We start from the raw sequence: 16,960 nt of genomic DNA, 5'->3' as shown, positions 1-16,960 counted from the left end.
GGTGGTCTCGGTGTGTGTGTGCCTCCTCTCTGTGCTGTGGCTGGAGGTCTCAAAGCGGGTGTAGAAGGTGCTGAAGAAGCTGATGATGCTGGTGGTGGTCCTGTAGTCTGTGATGTGCTACAGGCCTTGCCACATCCGTCCGGAGTCAGCAGTAGAATACAAACCATTCAGCTTCTCTCTGTACTGCCTTTTGGCCGCTGTGATGGCTTTCCTCAGTCTGTACTTCGCAGCTTTGTACTCCATCTCATCGCCTGATCTGAATGCATGAGAGCGAGCACGCAGCATGTGGTGTACCTGACTGTTTATCCAGGGCTTCTGGTTGGGAAACCTCCTGACTTGTATGGTGGGCACAATGTTGTCGATGCAGGTACTAATGTACCTGGTTATATACTCAGCATGGCTAGCATGTTCACAGTGACAATGGTAACATTAGCACTAAAGATAAAGTGTAGTTGATGAGGATGATATTAGAAACACATGAACCAACGCATTAGACAAACTCACATAATGACTGTTCCATATGAAAGGTCAGGGGATCAACAAAGTGATTATAATTGCAATGATTAATTGGTTAGTTGTTTGGCAGAAAATTAATCCAGTCTTGATGAGACATCCTTTCCATTGATCCTTCAGCTGAAGTCTCCAGTCACCAACTGGTTTCCAATAAAGGGGCAGGTTGCTCCATACAAGGCTTTTGTAAAGGATGCTCTCATTCATGTCTCCCTCAGAGCAGGAACAAGAGCTTTGAGATGTCCTTCAAGATGGCAGCTCGGATAGACTTCCAGGTCAAGTGAGGAGTAAAGAAATAAGGGATTTAGGATTCACCCCATATGGGCCATGAATGTCTTTCATGGCAATCTTTCTAATGGTTGTTGGACATTTTCCTAAAGAAAGCAGACATGTCAACTTCATGTTGACACTAGAGAAAACATCAGTAGATTGCACAAGTCAATGGGATTCATCCTGCAGGGACCTTGATTGTTGGTCCAAAATTATTTGTTGATATTTTATAGTGGACTCACTGAAAGACACTGCCATCCCTAGAGTCAAAAAACATACTACACACAACAGACTGCCACACTAACCTTTCCCTTGAATATAGCTTTAACAGCAATGTGAGTGATGAGGTAGAACCACATGATGTGAAGAATCTGCAGGACCAGTAGCAACCCATTGAGCACCCACCAGACCCGGTATGGCCCAATGATCTCCCAGCTCTCAAACAGTACACTGTAAATAATCCTACAACAAATACACACAAATACAGAGGTTATTATTATTACTACAACTTTTTTGTGTAAATCTGGCTCCTAATTGTTAAAACGTGACCAACTGACAAAAGTATATAATGTGATATGTAAATAAATTCTTGTTTGTCTCACCAGAATGGATAGATGACAAGTCGAGTGAGGAAGAAAATTATGCTAAAGACCACAAACATGCCATCACATAATCTCTGGTACTTGGCATAGTTGGCCATCTTAGCTGCCTTGGGGAATAAACAAGGTGTTAATGATCCACAGTGATTGAAGAAAAAACAAACCAATATCTCTGTTGTAATTTACAGTACTGATATTTTGTCACTGTAATGTCAATAAGACATGTTCAGTCTGATTGATGTCGTACAAGAATGTTGAGTTCTTTACCTCAAGGAAGATGTCGGATGTATCATGCACAAGCATAACCAAAGAGCCAGCTCTTAGCATATTGTTGGCATAGGAGAATGTGATTAGGGTTATGCTGGCCATGTGGTGGATAAACATGATGTTGAAATCCTGTCATCAGTAAAATAAAGAGAGATGACTGACAGAGATCACTGTAAATACACATGCACTTAAAAACGCACTTAAAAAAAAGGTTTAAGATGAGGATGAGGGTTGTAGAGTAATCCTCACTTGTCGGTCTTTGCTTACATTGTTAATACACGTAGACTGTGATTCAAAAGAATCTGAAAACTGTGTACACACCAGGATGGCAAACCTGACTTGCTTTGCCAGAACAACAAATAACGCTCTTTTTTATGTAAATGATGTAACAGTAAACACAAAGAACTCACAAAATGGGGATAGGCCAAGAAGTGAACACACACTGATACATAGGGTGTTAAGTCAATAGCTGGAGCAACTGACAGACAGCACAATAGTGGAAATTAAGCTGCTGTTGACTCACCTTGCGTTTAATGTCTGTGAACTGGGAAAACATCAGAGACCAGTAGAAAGCCAGCTCAGCTGCATAGTGGTTGTACTGTTCAGGACTCATAGGCTTTGGAACAGAGTGAGACAAAAAGATCTTTAACAAACATGCTGCAATACTGTCCTGTCAGCATTATGGTGCTGAACTGATCAGAGGCATAATAAAGGCAGCTGAATATGATGATTGTTCAGTTAACCTGGAAAGGATAGTTGTGCCAGCACTGTCTGGTATCCCACATCCAAGGTGACTGAGGAAAAGAGGAAAACAGATAAATGTATATAAATGTGTGTGTGTATACATATATATAGAGTGAGAGAGAGAGAGAGAGACATAATCAATAATCAGGTGCCCTATATGAATACCAAAACAGTAATAAGTCCTCCTCATACAGTCAATTAAGAGATCCCTACCTAATGTAACTGATTATTGATTAGTACAAAAGCACATTTCAACTCACCACCCACAAATAGTGAATGGCATAGATAAGAATTGCCAGGTAAAATGTAAATCGCCACCTGAAAGGAAAGAAAGGGGTAGAATTAGAAAGATGGAGTGATTCAATATGAACTGGGTTCACCTTGCACCACAGTTGAGTAAGAAGCTTTACAGGAACCTACATGCTCTCACAGAACTTTGTCTGCAAACTGGGCCTGTCTTGGTTTCGACGAATGTGAAACCATCTCTGTATTTTCCGTGCATCCCAGTCCAGCTGCTTGGAGAGTCCCTCTATTTGCCTCTTGTCTGGACACTAAGGAGGACAATACAGGCATGGCAATTATAAATGCCTTGCTTTCTAATGTCTCTATTTGCAAAACCACAATACCAGTAAGTCGAGTATGGCTGTCACACTACAACAGGTATTTACTGAACATATTATTATGCTTGTGGTGGTGCATTTAAACGCAATTGCATGTGTTCCAGTGTCTAAAGGAACATTTATTACAGATCAAACATGGACATGGTGTACCGTTTTAGACTGATAAAACCCCTCCAGGACAGTACTGGGCTGGGTTCTGCAAGAAACTCCCGTCTGAATATGAAGTATGTGGGCACAGGGCTTGGCCACTAGCCTAGACACACACAGACAGAGGCAAAAAATGAAGGAGTTGGCACAGATGATGTGGAATGAAAAGAAACATTCAAACAAGGAGCGAGTCAGAGGTAGGAGTTTAATACTTTGTACAGGCTGCTGAAATAAGTGGATGGTTAGTCAATAATTACCAGTGGATTTTTTTAACTGACATGGACTGTGGAGCGTTTGCACTTTACCCATAAAGTTATGTTGGAAGTGCGTGTGTGTGCTTCGGGGGAGGGTCCGAGACCATAAATAGAGACTGGAGGGTAGAAACAGGCAGGCGCTAGAAAGAAGGAAGCCAAGGGAATGTAACACCCAGTCTAAACAAAGCCTGATGACCTCTCATGTGGGAGTATAAAGGAGATGAGAGGGCTGCCTCTTACCTCTTACCAAAATAATGGTGCTCTTACCAAAATAATGGTGCTCGTCACAAGATCTTGTGACTGAGTTCATCAGTTAAAGTTCAAACTGAGCCTGTTGTTACATCTCAATCCAACAGCACTCCACTTAGTTGGAATAGTCACCCCATCATGAAAAGGTCTGAATGAACAGATAGAGACTGGGGTTTGGCTTGAAGATCTTACTTTAAATAGAACACCGTTCAGAAAGTTGGGGGCCATTTCCACAACCGAGAAATTAAATGGAATCAAAGTCTAGAGAGATTTACCTATAACTACCTTTGACAGTTCAGGATTGTAGTAGAAGATGAGCCTATAGAGGAGGCACACAGACCACGATTACCAAACAAGGGACCGAATTACCTTTCAAAAAGCAGCCTCAGTAGAAAAACACCGACAGCCAGGGGAATCGCGTACAGCGTTTGTCCCGCTTGGGGATACTTCACACCAGGAGGTGGATTCTCCAGGTCCGACCACGAAACATTTTCTGGGAGCCAGAATCTCTCGCTCCAAAACCAGGCCGAGATAGAGAAAGTCATCAGGAAGCGGAAAATGGCTTTCAAAAAAGTGCACCTACACGCAAACCGGAGAATTTTATTTGAGGTCTAATGACATCTATGACTTGGGTTAACGAACTTAAACCCCTGGAAAAGACGCACCTCCTGTCTCTAACTTCACGTTTAGCATCGCCTTAGATAACTGTTATGATTGCGGACGTCTAGCTTCTTGCCTGACACGTAAGCTTAAGGCAACACCCACCGCGGGGATTAGGCAACCTATGATGAATCGTCCGCTGGAAAGATGAATATTGCTATTTTGAACATACAGTATTATTGTTCCTTAGACAGTAGCCTGTCTTTACAGGCTGCACTTTCTGCAGTGTTTGAGGAGTCAAAGCCATCCAGTGCCCAGCATTAAAACTGAGTGCTGCGCACTCCATGCACCGTAGGTGGCGACACGCGCATTTCACGGTATTTGCAGAAGAAGATGAGGAAGCGGGGTAAAGGAAGTGATGGAAACCGCTCGTTTCATTCTTTCACTACGCTCCATTCAGTTATTGTGCACTCAGTAGTGAGCACGAAAGTTTAATCATCCTCATTTTGTTTCATCTTTAACAGCCGTAGAGCTGCGCAACTGTAATTCCCATGGATGTTTTATAATAAACAAATGTTAATTAGTCACTCAAGTGCAGTGCGTTGTATTGTAGGATTGTTAAAAAGTAGTGCCATATGCACTACTTTTTCGTTCCACCGTGGAACTTTCACTGCCATTGTGCAACACAACATGCCACACGTGAGATATTGCATTCAGTGGCCTTGTAGGCCGTAGGCTATTATTTATTGACTATAGTGTTAGAATTGGATTTCAGGAGTTGCAGTTACACTTAGGAAACAGGAATTTCATATAGGCAGTATGTGTGTGTGTATGTTGTTATCTTCTATTTTCAGGCGTTTCTCTCTAACTGAAGATGGACATGCAGTTAGCTGTGTCACTTACTTCCCTGATTCTGTTGTAAAAAAAACCCTTACTCATAGTTCAGACATGAGTGAAAAGTTCAAGCTGTCAGACTTCACGTCTGTAAAATAGCATAAATTAATATCTTATCTTTAGTTTCCAAGACACTTATCTATGCAATCTACTCTTGCACAATTATCCAAGAAAATAAGAAATACTACAAGTTGACCTGCAGCTGAAAATTATAACTATTATGCATGTATAAGAGTCAGGTTAATACTGATACGTGGTGCTGTTAATAAAACACAAACAGTCATACTAAACTTTATCCTTATAAAGCAAAATAATAATTGTTAGAATTGGATTTCAGGAGCTGCAGTTGTTTTATTTACTGTTAGTATTAATTAAAAATGAGCATGTAACCAGGTACAGAATTAAAAATAGACCGGGTTAATTGAGTTCTTTGAGCAGATGTGCCATCAGTGCGCAATGGGAGAATAAGCTACTGGCCTGACGCTGTTCTTCAGCTGGTGTCAACACTGAGGATGCGGGCCTCTTTAGCCTACTGGGACTCTTTAACGTCCAGTGTGGGCGCTCGCATCGTGCCTGGTTTAGTGTGAGTTAACAGGCCAACGCACAGTGCTCGGCTTAAGACTTGGAATTTAGGCTACCAACAGACTCAGACCGCACTCGTGAATCTTGGGATCTAACCACCCCTTAATGAAAAGTGTCTTTCACAGCCGCGAAAGGGGGAGGAGGGAGGAGCATAGGTGGAGGGGTCAGAGTGGAAAAGGGCCAAAAGCAGCCAAAAAGTAGCTACACCTCTCATTTTCAATTAACACCATCAGCTGAGACTAGTTGGGTAGCATATCCTAATATGTTGGAGTTGGGAGGTGGTAAGTTGTCACAGTTGAAATACTTTGTTTTTCTTGCTGTAAAGATTAGTTTATCCACATCGAATACTGTAACTTTAAAGCACAAGCAGGTAACAATAAAAACAAGTGGCGTTAACATCAGTTAGCTGTTATATCCAACAATGTTTGGGTATATTGTTTGATAAACACAATGTAGCACTGATAAAAATCATATTTGCAACTGAAGATAAGATGATATGTAACCATGTTTGTCTTGGGTTAGTTTATTGTAACTGTGGAAGAGCCTATGCCACCGGAGTTAAAAATACTTAAGACAAAAGTCACTGAAGTTGTCAACCAGGTCAGGGGAACAGGCAACCTGTAAAATGTGTGATTTACTAAGATGTGGGTAAACTCATTTCCATTACAAACAATACTGAATATTAAATATAATTTTTCTCCCCTAGATTACATAAATATACAATTATTTGCCAGCTTTTAATTATTGACAAATTTTGGCCAAACCTGGACAGATGACAGAGGCCGTTTTGTTGATCTGAAGTGAAATGAGACAAACATTTCAGGGCACTGTGAGTCCAGGATGCTACTAAATGTGATGACGCTTCCAGATTAAAACACAGGAATGTGGCACACAGTGGAAAGTGAAGCACGTGACCAGAAACAACAGTCGCTTGATCAGTATTTGATCACACACTGTGTTGATTCTATGGGCTACCAAAACATACAGTACATGAATCCGACACACTGCCATGGATCCCCATAGGATGCCAAGATACAAACATTTTCTGAAAAGCTAAGTCCAGGCTCTGAATAGGTAATTACTGACTGAAAATGTCAGTGATTGGCAACTTGTATCTTAAGCCTTTACCTTATTACTACTAGCTTGCTCAACTAGGTTGAAAGTCTCAGGCTCAAATCTGGCCACTGCAAAATCCAAACCACTGACTGTATATAAACGCTGGCCAAACCCACCATGACCTCACCCACTGGTTTTCTGAAGAATGGTTTTGAAGCCCAAGTCTGGCCATCGCCACATTGGTAGCGCTTTTTTTTTTTTTATTTAAACTTTAAAAGTATTGCTGCTTGTAGATACAGATGGGTGACAAATGAAGGGGCATGATGACAGTGCCCTCATCCATAGAGCATGAGGGGACATGGAATGGTTTGAGTATGAAAATTATTTGAATCATGTGCCGTGGCCTTCACAGTCCCCATCTCAACCCAGCTTTAATACTGTGCAGAGTGAAATTTAGGGGCAGCATCTTAGTTTCTGCTCTAAACTTACAAGTTGTCAGTGTTATGGAGAGTTTATATGCTACTATCAAGCACTGCTGATCAAGCACTTTATTAATGTGAAGTACTGTATGTGTTGATCTGGAAAAAGTTGACACTAGAGCTTACTACTAAGCTTGTAACATCAGTTTTTACAGTAATATACAATATCACAATCAGTGGTATGGAACTACACAGCCTTAAATATGAAGCTGAACTGATGTGAGAAAATTAGTCCTGCTACATCAGCTTTTGCAGCTCGATGTATGATGAAATTAAATTGAAAAGTCTGAAATTAAACTCATGCCTTCTCCTTTATAAACCTGCATCACAACCTGCACGCCTGTGGACTTCTATCATTACTCAGAGATTTTGATGCGAGACAATTAATTAGTAAAAGCTTTTAAGCAGAGGCCCACTTTTTTTTTTACATTTAGAAAGTGGTACTTAAATATTGCATGCTTTTAAAATATGCCTGTTATTAGACTGGTCAAATCCAACACAAGAATGCTGTGATGGATGACATGTAGATGTAGCCCTAAAGGCCACAATTTGAGAAAATGAGCAGCTTAGAGGGCAAAACAAAACAGCTGGGTGCAGTACACTCACTTGAGCAGTCCCCGTTCTGTTTGCATAGATTTGTACATCAATACCAAGTGGCCAGAGAACAGTGCAGCTCCCTGAACAAACACTCTCTGTGTCAGTATGCAGCTGCTGATGCCCTACTGGGATGACCTAGCGTAGAGGGGCTAGGGAGCTACAAAGCACAGGGGGTTGTTTTTGGGGGACATTCATTAGACTTACCTTTTAGAGTAGCTTTTTTTTTTTTAACCACACAAAATTATTTGTCCACTTACTTCAGCAGTTTTTTTTTCTCATCACTAGCTTCAGTCCAACAATAGCAGTGGAGGCTAATCTGTAGTATCTGTCATCCCCTTAGTGTCCCCCTCCCTCTCTACTTGGACTGCTCCATTTCACATCTGAAAAAAATCTGGTGGTTGGAGAAGAGTTCTTCATGTCACTGCTGTAAACCTCAGCTTGTAGAAGACCGTAGCTCCTGCACCACACAAGGTAATATTTCCTGCCAAGTTTTTTTTTCTTAAACTCTAGTAGGACGTTGTCTGCGATCGAGTCTTCAGAGGAGAATTCTCAGCAGTTACAGTATTAGCTGTGCTTTGTTTAAAAGTACTTTTGTTCACAGATGAGCATGTATTTTTGTTTACCTTTTAAAAACATACTTGAGTCCTCATCGGTACTATTAATAATTGATGTTAACCTATTTACTTAAAATGAGTTTTCTCTAGCAATATTAACTTTTGGCATATGTATACATGATATATGTAGGTTTACTTTTTTTTCTTTCAGATAAGCAAATGGACGAGAAAGAACCTGCCGATCCCCTGAGTAACGTGTCACTGATTAATGGTAACCCAGCTGGGGGGGGGCGGCATGAGTCACAGTTAAAATGAGTGGCTGAATCTTCAAGGACAGTTTGTTGCCTTTGTAGCTGGCAGTACTGTAAATGGCCTTGTTGCAGAGGCCGATGTCTCTAGTGCCAACAGCTTATTAGAAGATGGAGTCTCTTAGCACAGAGGGCACATCAGCTGACTAGTGTTAGCCTTGACATATAAGATGACTAAATGATTAAAATAGAATGCAAGGTAATGCAATGGCTGTGCAATACAGGGACATTCATGACAAAATGCCAAGCATATTAGTGGGTGAATAAATGTTGCATGATGGGTGAATTTGTAATGCTAAACTCCACAGTTTACAGGCAACACAAAGCAAACTGTGTCCTCGCAACAGTGGCTCAATCATTTTGGAATGTTATGGGTATTTCTTAGTTTCAGTCACATAGAGCACAGTTTGAGTCTGTAAATTAATACCACCTCCTGGTACTTTGAACTGCTGTTTTATAGAGATTTGCTGAATTCTGTAGAGGTTCAGTGTTATCCCTGTGATTCATCTGAAGAATGCTGTCACATTCAGTAGGAATGAAACCCACAGTGGGAAAGATGGATCTTGATGGCTCTGGCCTTCAGCACTTGAGCTAAAAAAAAAAACCCCTCCTCCTACATTTTTTTTCTGTCATCACTTTAGGCAGTGTGATGCTCAATATTCCCAAGTAGTCAGAGAGGTATTTTTACACACAGACTAATCTCGTTTTTACTGCCAAGTGTCATTCTCTGACATGAAAACATAATAGCTATAATACACAACATCATACACATGCAGGACAGAGCATCCATCCTTTGTCTAGCACACAGCAGGGTGGTCATGTGCTTGAGTAAGCGGGTGCTACCAGCCTCCAACAGTTGCTTCATACCTGTTAATTTGTGTGGCTCATGAGGTAGGGCAGTCGTCTCCTGACCAGCAAGTTGGTGGTTCGACTCCCGGTCTCCCCGCATGCTTAAGTGTCCCTGAGCAAGACACTGAACCCCGAATTGCTCCCGGTGGCTTGACCAGCATGGCAGCCTGTCGTCATCGGTGTGTGAATGTTGTGTGTGAATGGGTGAATGGTGTATGATCTTCTGTCAAGTGCTTTGGCCAGTGCAACACGCTGTGAGAAAGCGCTATATAAAAAAAAAAAAATTAGGGGCACTTATTAGTGCCATCTGGCAGCATTACTGACATGAGAGAGTGCGTGTATTTGTACAGTGTGGCCATGTGTATTGGATACAATGAAATCACTGTTTTCAAAACAAATGAAGCCTTTCACGGCAGTCCTCTGGTGTGTCCATTTATGGTGCCCATGCTTGATCTGTCCTGACTTGTTGTTTTTGCCTCTGCCAAATGCTCGGTCTGAGATGAAGTCATCTCTTTTCCTAGACATGGTGGATTAGAGGATCAAGATATACACGGCATCTGCAAAGCACAATTATTTGTGGAGCTTATTTCAACCTCTTTGAAACATACCAGACCCTTTAGCTAGTCCAGGGATTCCCACCCAATGGTCTGCAGCCCCCCCGGTGGTCTGCATAGGCATTGCAGGTCATCGCTGACCATGCATTAAAAATAATGTAGTTTCACAGTAGGGATCACAATTTTTGTAATTTTTTTTTTTAAATACATTAGCATTTATTTCTTATTGTTTGTGAATAATCAAATATATACAATTTAGGAAAGCCAAGGTGACTTTCAGAATTAAAATAGTGCCCATTCCATTGTTTGTTCATTTTTAGTGCCATGGGTCAGAACTAGTTGAAAACCTCTGGGCTAATCCATTCCCTTTGTTTATGAATTACAGTTACTTACTGTTAATAAGCATGTAGACATGTCAGAGATCTGTATGTCGCTGGGGTAATGGACAATTTGTAATGAAAGCCTGGATAAAAGCAGATAATGAGTCTATTTCTGGGAAGGAAATTAGTTTATGTAATGGGCCCATTTTAATATCTTGGGAAATCATCTAGTATGTTGGCCCCAGTTAAAGAATTTAGGACTGAAGCAGAGTTAATATGGTGGAACTGAGTTATCTTTCTATTTTTATAATACTGAGTCACCATCATTCCTACCTGGTGTATCATTATGCTTTAAACTTTGTGATGTTTGTGACTTTGCTGGAAGAGAAGAAGCTCTATTCTTCCCTTAAATCTGGATCCTTTAATGTTAGTAGACTGCATCTTCTAGCTTGGATAACCATTTTGTTCTGTATTTCATTCTCAGATGACCTGACCAAGTCAAACATGGGGTCCTCTGGTGACTCAGAAAAAGTTATTCAGCACTTGAATGATGAACTGCGAGAAGCCCAGAAGCTAGCCACTATTGAGAAATACAAATGCATGGAGCTACAAGGTAAGAGCAAAATGACTGATGTTAAATATACACCATTCTTTCCACTTTATACTCTGCGTGCACATGTATACACCTGATCTAATTAATTAAATAAATGCACTTATATTTTCTAGGTATCCTGGAGGAAGAGAGAAAAGAAAATAAACAACAAGCTGATGAATCTGCAAAACAGATAAAACTTCTTCAAGGTATATTTGTGTGTTGCCTGAAGGCCACTCATCTATTTTTGCTTGTAGATTGGAAAGTAAAGCTGAACTGTACAGCTATCTCATAAAAGTAAAAATATCACTGCTCCTGGTTGGGACAGGCCAGCTGCAGCAGCTTCAAGGTGAAATGGGCATTCTTAGAGAGCAAATAGACGTGTCCTCCGATTTGCACGAGGAGCTCCAAAGTGCACGTGACGAGGTGAAGTCGCTGAAACGTGCCCTGAAGTCAGCCACTGCTGATCGGGAACGTGATGTTACTGATATCCAGATTAAACTGGCAACTGCCTCGAAGGATCTAGACAAGTGGCGTCAAACTGCTAACAAATATGAGCGTGAGATTGACAACCTTCAGCAGCAAAACAAGCAGTGGCAGAAAACTGCAGAAATACAAGGTACTACACAGTGCAAACACATAGATTTATACTAAATATAAGGACAATAGCTTGTAAAAACTATACTGCATGTGTGCGACACTAATTGTGGTTGGTGTTTTTTAGTTTATTCACGTATCAATGAAAGGGAAACCAGCCTTTTTACATCTTTGCAAATTGGGCAGTTCTGTTAGCATCTTTTAATATTTAGACTAGATTGTGGGGATGCCACATTGACAATGAATCAAAACTTTGTTGTTCAACAACAGTTCAAACTGCAAACTTAAATCTCTGTTAGTCAGTTCCAGTCAAATCTGTATGTTCTCTGCTTAAAAATGGCTGCATGACTTGATGTTCTTTTTCTAGAAAGAAGAGGCATGTTGTCTTCATATTTGATGTCCATTAACCTGTCCAAGTTCAGAGAGTGTGTTAAAAATATAATCAGTACCATTTTTTGTGAGGATTTTAACTTGACCTGTAAGCCATTTAAGAACAAAGCTTCTGCTCAAAGACTGCACCTTTTAATAAAACCTTTATTTCGCAGCCAGTGAGCTGCAGTCCATGCAGGTGGAGTGTAATGGCCTTCAGAAGGAATGTTCTGTCCTGCAATCTGAGAAACAGGATATTGTGAATAAGCACCAGAAGGAAAGGAATACTCTGCAGAGTGAATGCACTTCCCTAAAGTCTGAGAAGGAGGAACTTCTCAAGACTCACCAGAAAGAGAAGGGCAGCCTGCAGAGTGAATGTATAGCGCTGCGTGCTGAGAAAGAGGCAGTGCTGAAGAAACAGCAGCAGCTGGAGAAGGACCTTGCCAGGTCAGTGAGCAGCATTAACACAAACATGGCTTCACCCACACCTTTGCATTCCCTCTGTCTCATTTGCTTGACTCTATTCCAGTAGATTTTGCCATAATGTATACCACACACTTATCTGTTTGTGATCATCCTCCTGTTGAACTTGGCGTGTTGTTTCTGGTAGCTCACGTGCCCAAAATGCTGAGCTGAGCAACAGCCTCAAAAACCTAGAGAGGTGCCAGCAAGAGCTGGAGAAGAGGCTGGCGGCTCTGCAGCTTCAGCACCGGCAGGATAGCACCAAACTGCACACCCAACTGGATGAGGCAGACAGAAGCAACAAGGCTCTGCAGAGAGAGGTATGCTCTCAAAGCTAAAAGAACCTGAGCTAGGACCTTATTTGTCAAGCATCTCAGACTCAGCAGTGGGAGCCATGCTGACTAGCCCTAATTGAATCTCAGACCTGACGGTTACTGTTGCAACCCTCTTCATGCTGGATGCCTTTCTGACAGGCTGCAACAGTAAATTGCAGTGGTGGAAAGCAGCTTAAGTACATTTACTCAAGTACTGCACTTGAGTAGTTTTGAGGTACTTGTACTTTCATGGAGTTTTACTCTTCTACTTCACTACATTATGGATGCAGCTAAATACTTAAGATTTAGTTTCTAGTTATTTTGCTCAAATTATTCATAAAAATAATACACTTTTTGGTGTATTATTAGGTTATACATGAAACTTCCCCACAGTTTATAAGGAAATTAAACTTGGCTACACCTTTATCTGCTTCAGTGTTGGTTATATAAACATTAATACCTCCATAATTATAACTGACACAGTATACTGTACTTTATTGTGAGATGGTCCATTTGGCATAATGAGTACTTTTGGTACTTTAACTTGATAGTGCCTTTGAACCTAAGTTAAATTTTGAATGCAATACTTTTTATTTGTTACATAGTATTTCTACACAGGTGTATTACTACTTTTACTTAAGTAAAAAGTCTGAGTACATCTTTCCACCACTGGTAATTAAATGCAGAAATGAATTGCAGAAAACAACACCACAATATACTCCCCTAGGATTTAAGGTTTAAAAACCCAATTAGAAAATGTAATTGGTGTACAGTTAAATGATTTTTAAAATGACACACAAAAGAGTGTTCGTCTGCTTTTTTGAAAGGTTTTAATTCACTACTAGATCCTGCTCTGTTCAGTATGTTGGTGTTTAATTGTTGCTTCAAGTAGAAGTTCCGTTAATGTGAACACACCATGACTGCAGTAAAGGTTTGGTTGAAACTTTGCCACCACCTTCTCATTGCCCCATGTACATCCCTACTATACACATGGACTATTTGTTACAATATTGGTGATCCAGTATGCATAATCGATGTGGTTTAATGCTATGGTGTCACTGCATAACTCATTTCAAGCATGACACCCACATTCTCTTTCCTGAGAAAACATAAAAAGCTAAAAGCGGAACCAACTATGCATCACTGGCTATTTTGGGCCAGCTGATTTTCTATTTTGAGGCAACAGATAAATACAATCACACTCTGAATATTTTTTTTTATTTTTTTATTCTTTCCTCTGACTGCATTAACCCAGCCCAGGATAGTCTTGAAGCCACCACAGCTGAATGTTGAAGCCAGTATGCATTTTACACTCCTGAACACAGGTTAATTTGTTGGAATAAGATCATTTATAAAGTGAGATTTGAACTGCAGCAACAAAACGCATTCAAAGAGCTCTACAGGAATGGCTTCCTTTTCTGCTTCTATAATAGTGTAATCCATAGCTTGATTAAAGTGACTGGGGAAACCCACTTTAACACAAAGTTGTGAAACTGAAAGCATCCTGCAGGCTGTTGTAGTACTCAGATTGGGGGCGGGGGGTGTTGAATAGCAGAGATGAAGTCATTCTTAACCACAAGCCATTCATCCCAGTGTGGCGGTGCTCTTCCAGTCACTGAATGAAATTGCAATCCGAGTACTCTTGCAGTGGCCTTTTATATAGGGCATGCTGCACCCACCCTGTTTAGCTAAATATATACAGAATTCTTGCTGCTAAGCGAGAGAGACTGGGTAAGCCTGTTAAGCCTTATTACAGGACTAACCATATGAGACACAGATGCCATATTATAACATGCAAGAGTACCCCGATCAGCAACTTAAGCAAGTGTTACACTGACTGCAGTGCACTGAATGAAATGTTACAATTTGCTTTACATAGTATGAGGAGACTAAGACGGAGCTGTCAGACCTAAAGGAAAAATATGAGAAGGCTGAGCAGAAAAATCAGTCGCTTACAGATGAACTTGAGGAGGTCAAAGCTAACATGAAGGAATTACAGGAGAAAGGAACAAAGGTGAGTGCTGGCCTGTCAAACACCCAATAGACAGGAGAAGGAAATCTTAACAAAATCACACATAATTGACAATGTGAATGTGCATTAAATGTAGATGCGTTGTTCACATAATATGCTGAAGTGACTCAAATCAATTGTCCTCCCTCCATGTGACTCAGATCTGAGCTTTTCATGGATATGTGAACAAACCAGGTCAGATCTGGGCCTCTTGCATGTGTGATCCGATCTGACTGTGCGACAGCTGTAAGAATGGTCATATCAGAACTCGTGGGGGGTTTTTCAGCGTCTCACTCCTCTGCGTATGTGCATATCACCTGTTGTCATCATTCAGTCACAGACCGGCAAAAATAACGTGGAGGAGAGCAGCAGCAGCAGCAGCAGCAGTATGTGTGGGGGTCAGGTGTGTTTTACATTTGTTTAATAATTGACAGGCTCCTGACCTAGCCAAACTGGAAGGAACATACTGTATCGTAACCAAGCAGTTTTTCAGGGAATTCATAATTTGACTGTCGCATAAATGATGTTGTACAAACTACTCACCTTTCAGTTAAATCTGTGCATATGTGGCAGTTTAGTACCCCACTGGTGTTCACACCCAGGAGCTGGTTACATGTCACATACAAACATGGATGTGAACCATCAACACAAAAAAGACTGGATTGGAACTGAGCATTAAGGCCTGTAATGTGAACATCGTAATAATGATCTGCATTTAAGTTAAAAACAGCACCATGGCTTTTATTTCATAGAAATCAAACAGCAGTTGAATTGGGTTTGGGAGCAGGAGCTTTGCATCCTTTTTTTTTCCACTTATTTTCTTAATTTTGTTTTACATATAGAGCCTATGGCTAAATGTGGAATAAAATTCAAAACTACTGAGGGATTTTTTTTTTTTTTTTTTTTAAACTTGTTAAATTACTCCTACTCATTCAGTCTTTTTTTACTGTTGCTTTTATCCACTGACAGTCTTGTGGCTTTGGGATTTGTTTAAACACAGATACAACTGAGGTTTTTTTATTAATAAAGCTACACCCAACTAAAGTATGTCGCGTTAGTTGATTACTATAATATCCCTTCCCTTCTGTAGACTTCCCTATTGCTGCCTGTTCAAGCCATAGCCATCGGCCTTATCCTGGCTTTGCTGTATTGGTGCTTCAGCGCAATGTGGTAGTAAGTTACACATTAGTCCTGTCAAGTCGACCTACATCTTTCATTCTCATTAGTGTTGTTGTTGTTGTTGTTTTTTTGTTGTTGTTTTTTTTTTAGACCGTTGCATGGCTTAATCAGCTTTTCCTCACCCCCAAGAATGCCTTCCTCAGGGGACTCCCCAAAGATTGACTCTAACCTTTTCAATCATACAGTTCTGATATCTGACATCTATTTGTCTTGTCTGGATGGCTAATGCTTAACAACTGTTTCTCAGTTGCCTTGGATGGGCTTATCTTTATCCAAAAGAGCTGTGTTTAAATCACATTCTCTCTGCACTGCATTGATCTCGGTGGCAAGCTCCATCTGTCAAAGCTTGGGCAATTCTTCGATGGGCAGTTTCATGTGGTAACGACCGTGCTTCAATTTTTTTAAATTTTTTTTTGTATCATTGCTTGTTCCAGAAACCATGGATGATCTGGGGTTCTGTGGTTGCCGTGGCTCTAACAGCTGTGACGGTTGCTGTGCTCATCAGGACCTGAGGGGAAACGTGCTCAAGCACACCTACACACATCCATATTTGTCTACACTGAAACACTTGCCCCCTTATCATATCTGCACTATTAATTAGGAGGGCTCATACTTTAATTTTTAAGATTATCCATTTTAGATGGCAGAGATGTTAATAAAAGTGTCACTTGTGTGGAAATAAACACGTTTGTTATTTGAAGGAACTCAAGTTGAATGTTGTTTTTTTTTTTGCACATTTTCTGTTAGCATAACCACTATCTGTGTGGAAAATAAGAGATCTGTTCAGCACATATTAGGCACTTTTGAGAAACCTGGGGAGATTTTTTTGCAGAGTTTAGCTGAGCAAGTGTGTGCAGTTTTGGTGTACAACATTGTTGTTGTATTGAAAACATGGACAAGGTTAAAGTACAGTAAGTAAAATAGACATTTTAGTGATAATAGCAATCGCAGACTATACACTAATACTTATTTAAATGTGTTGT

The 16,960-nt window shown here is 40.6% G+C and overlaps 2 protein-coding genes across 3 annotated transcripts in view; one reads left to right on the top strand and one right to left on the bottom strand.

The window, feature by feature from the left end:
• The window catches only part of LOC109964621 (ceramide synthase 5-like), a 6,926-nt gene extending 2,299 nt beyond the window's left edge, over positions 1–4,627 (bottom strand). The window contains exons 1-9 of the mRNA XM_020608059.1: positions 4,030–4,627; positions 3,161–3,263; positions 2,811–2,941; positions 2,651–2,708; positions 2,390–2,440; positions 2,170–2,262; positions 1,647–1,775; positions 1,383–1,489; positions 1,086–1,242 (exon numbers count right to left, since the gene is read on the bottom strand). Of these exons, the coding sequence (XP_020463715.1) occupies positions 1,086–1,242; positions 1,383–1,489; positions 1,647–1,775; positions 2,170–2,262; positions 2,390–2,440; positions 2,651–2,708; positions 2,811–2,941; positions 3,161–3,263; positions 4,030–4,205 (1,005 nt within the window). The 5' untranslated portion in view covers positions 4,206–4,627. The remainder of the gene's footprint in view (positions 1–1,085; positions 1,243–1,382; positions 1,490–1,646; positions 1,776–2,169; positions 2,263–2,389; positions 2,441–2,650; positions 2,709–2,810; positions 2,942–3,160; positions 3,264–4,029) is intronic.
• A 1,282-nt stretch (positions 4,628–5,909) lies between these two features.
• Positions 5,910–16,681, top strand: slmapb (sarcolemma associated protein b). 2 transcript variants are annotated; one of them, XM_020608157.1, is made up of 11 exons: positions 5,910–6,017; positions 8,209–8,339; positions 8,634–8,693; positions 10,938–11,066; positions 11,180–11,254; positions 11,374–11,664; positions 12,188–12,458; positions 12,622–12,793; positions 14,667–14,801; positions 15,889–15,971; positions 16,412–16,681. In XM_020608157.1, coding segments are annotated over exons 3-11 (1,209 nt in total). In that variant the 5' UTR covers positions 5,910–6,017; positions 8,209–8,339; positions 8,634–8,641; the 3' UTR covers positions 16,413–16,681. The 2 variants fall into 2 exon arrangements, with proteins under 2 accessions (XP_020463813.1, XP_020463814.1); XM_020608158.1 differs by lacking the exon at positions 15,889–15,971.
• Positions 16,682–16,960: the final 279 nt, after the last annotated feature.

The sequence above is a fragment of the Monopterus albus genome, unplaced genomic scaffold (assembly GCF_001952655.1).
Source record: "Monopterus albus unplaced genomic scaffold, M_albus_1.0 scaffold91.1, whole genome shotgun sequence".
Taxonomy (NCBI): Eukaryota; Metazoa; Chordata; class Actinopteri; order Synbranchiformes; family Synbranchidae; genus Monopterus; species Monopterus albus.
Note: the sequence above shows the minus strand (reverse complement) of the source record. Positions and strands in the feature narration are given on the sequence as shown.

Bases quoted from the DNA above. Each gene is read 5' to 3' on its own strand.
- slmapb (XM_020608157.1), top strand. From the start codon at position 8,642: ATGGACGAGAAAGAACCTGCCGATCCCCTGAGTAACGTGTCACTGATT. The intron at 8,694-10,937 runs GTAACCCAGCTG...TTTCATTCTCAG, and splicing joins TAACGTGTCACTGATTAATG to ATGACCTGACCAAGTCAAAC. The intron at 14,802-15,888 runs GTGAGTGCTGGC...TCCCTTCTGTAG, and splicing joins TACAGGAGAAAGGAACAAAG to ACTTCCCTATTGCTGCCTGT.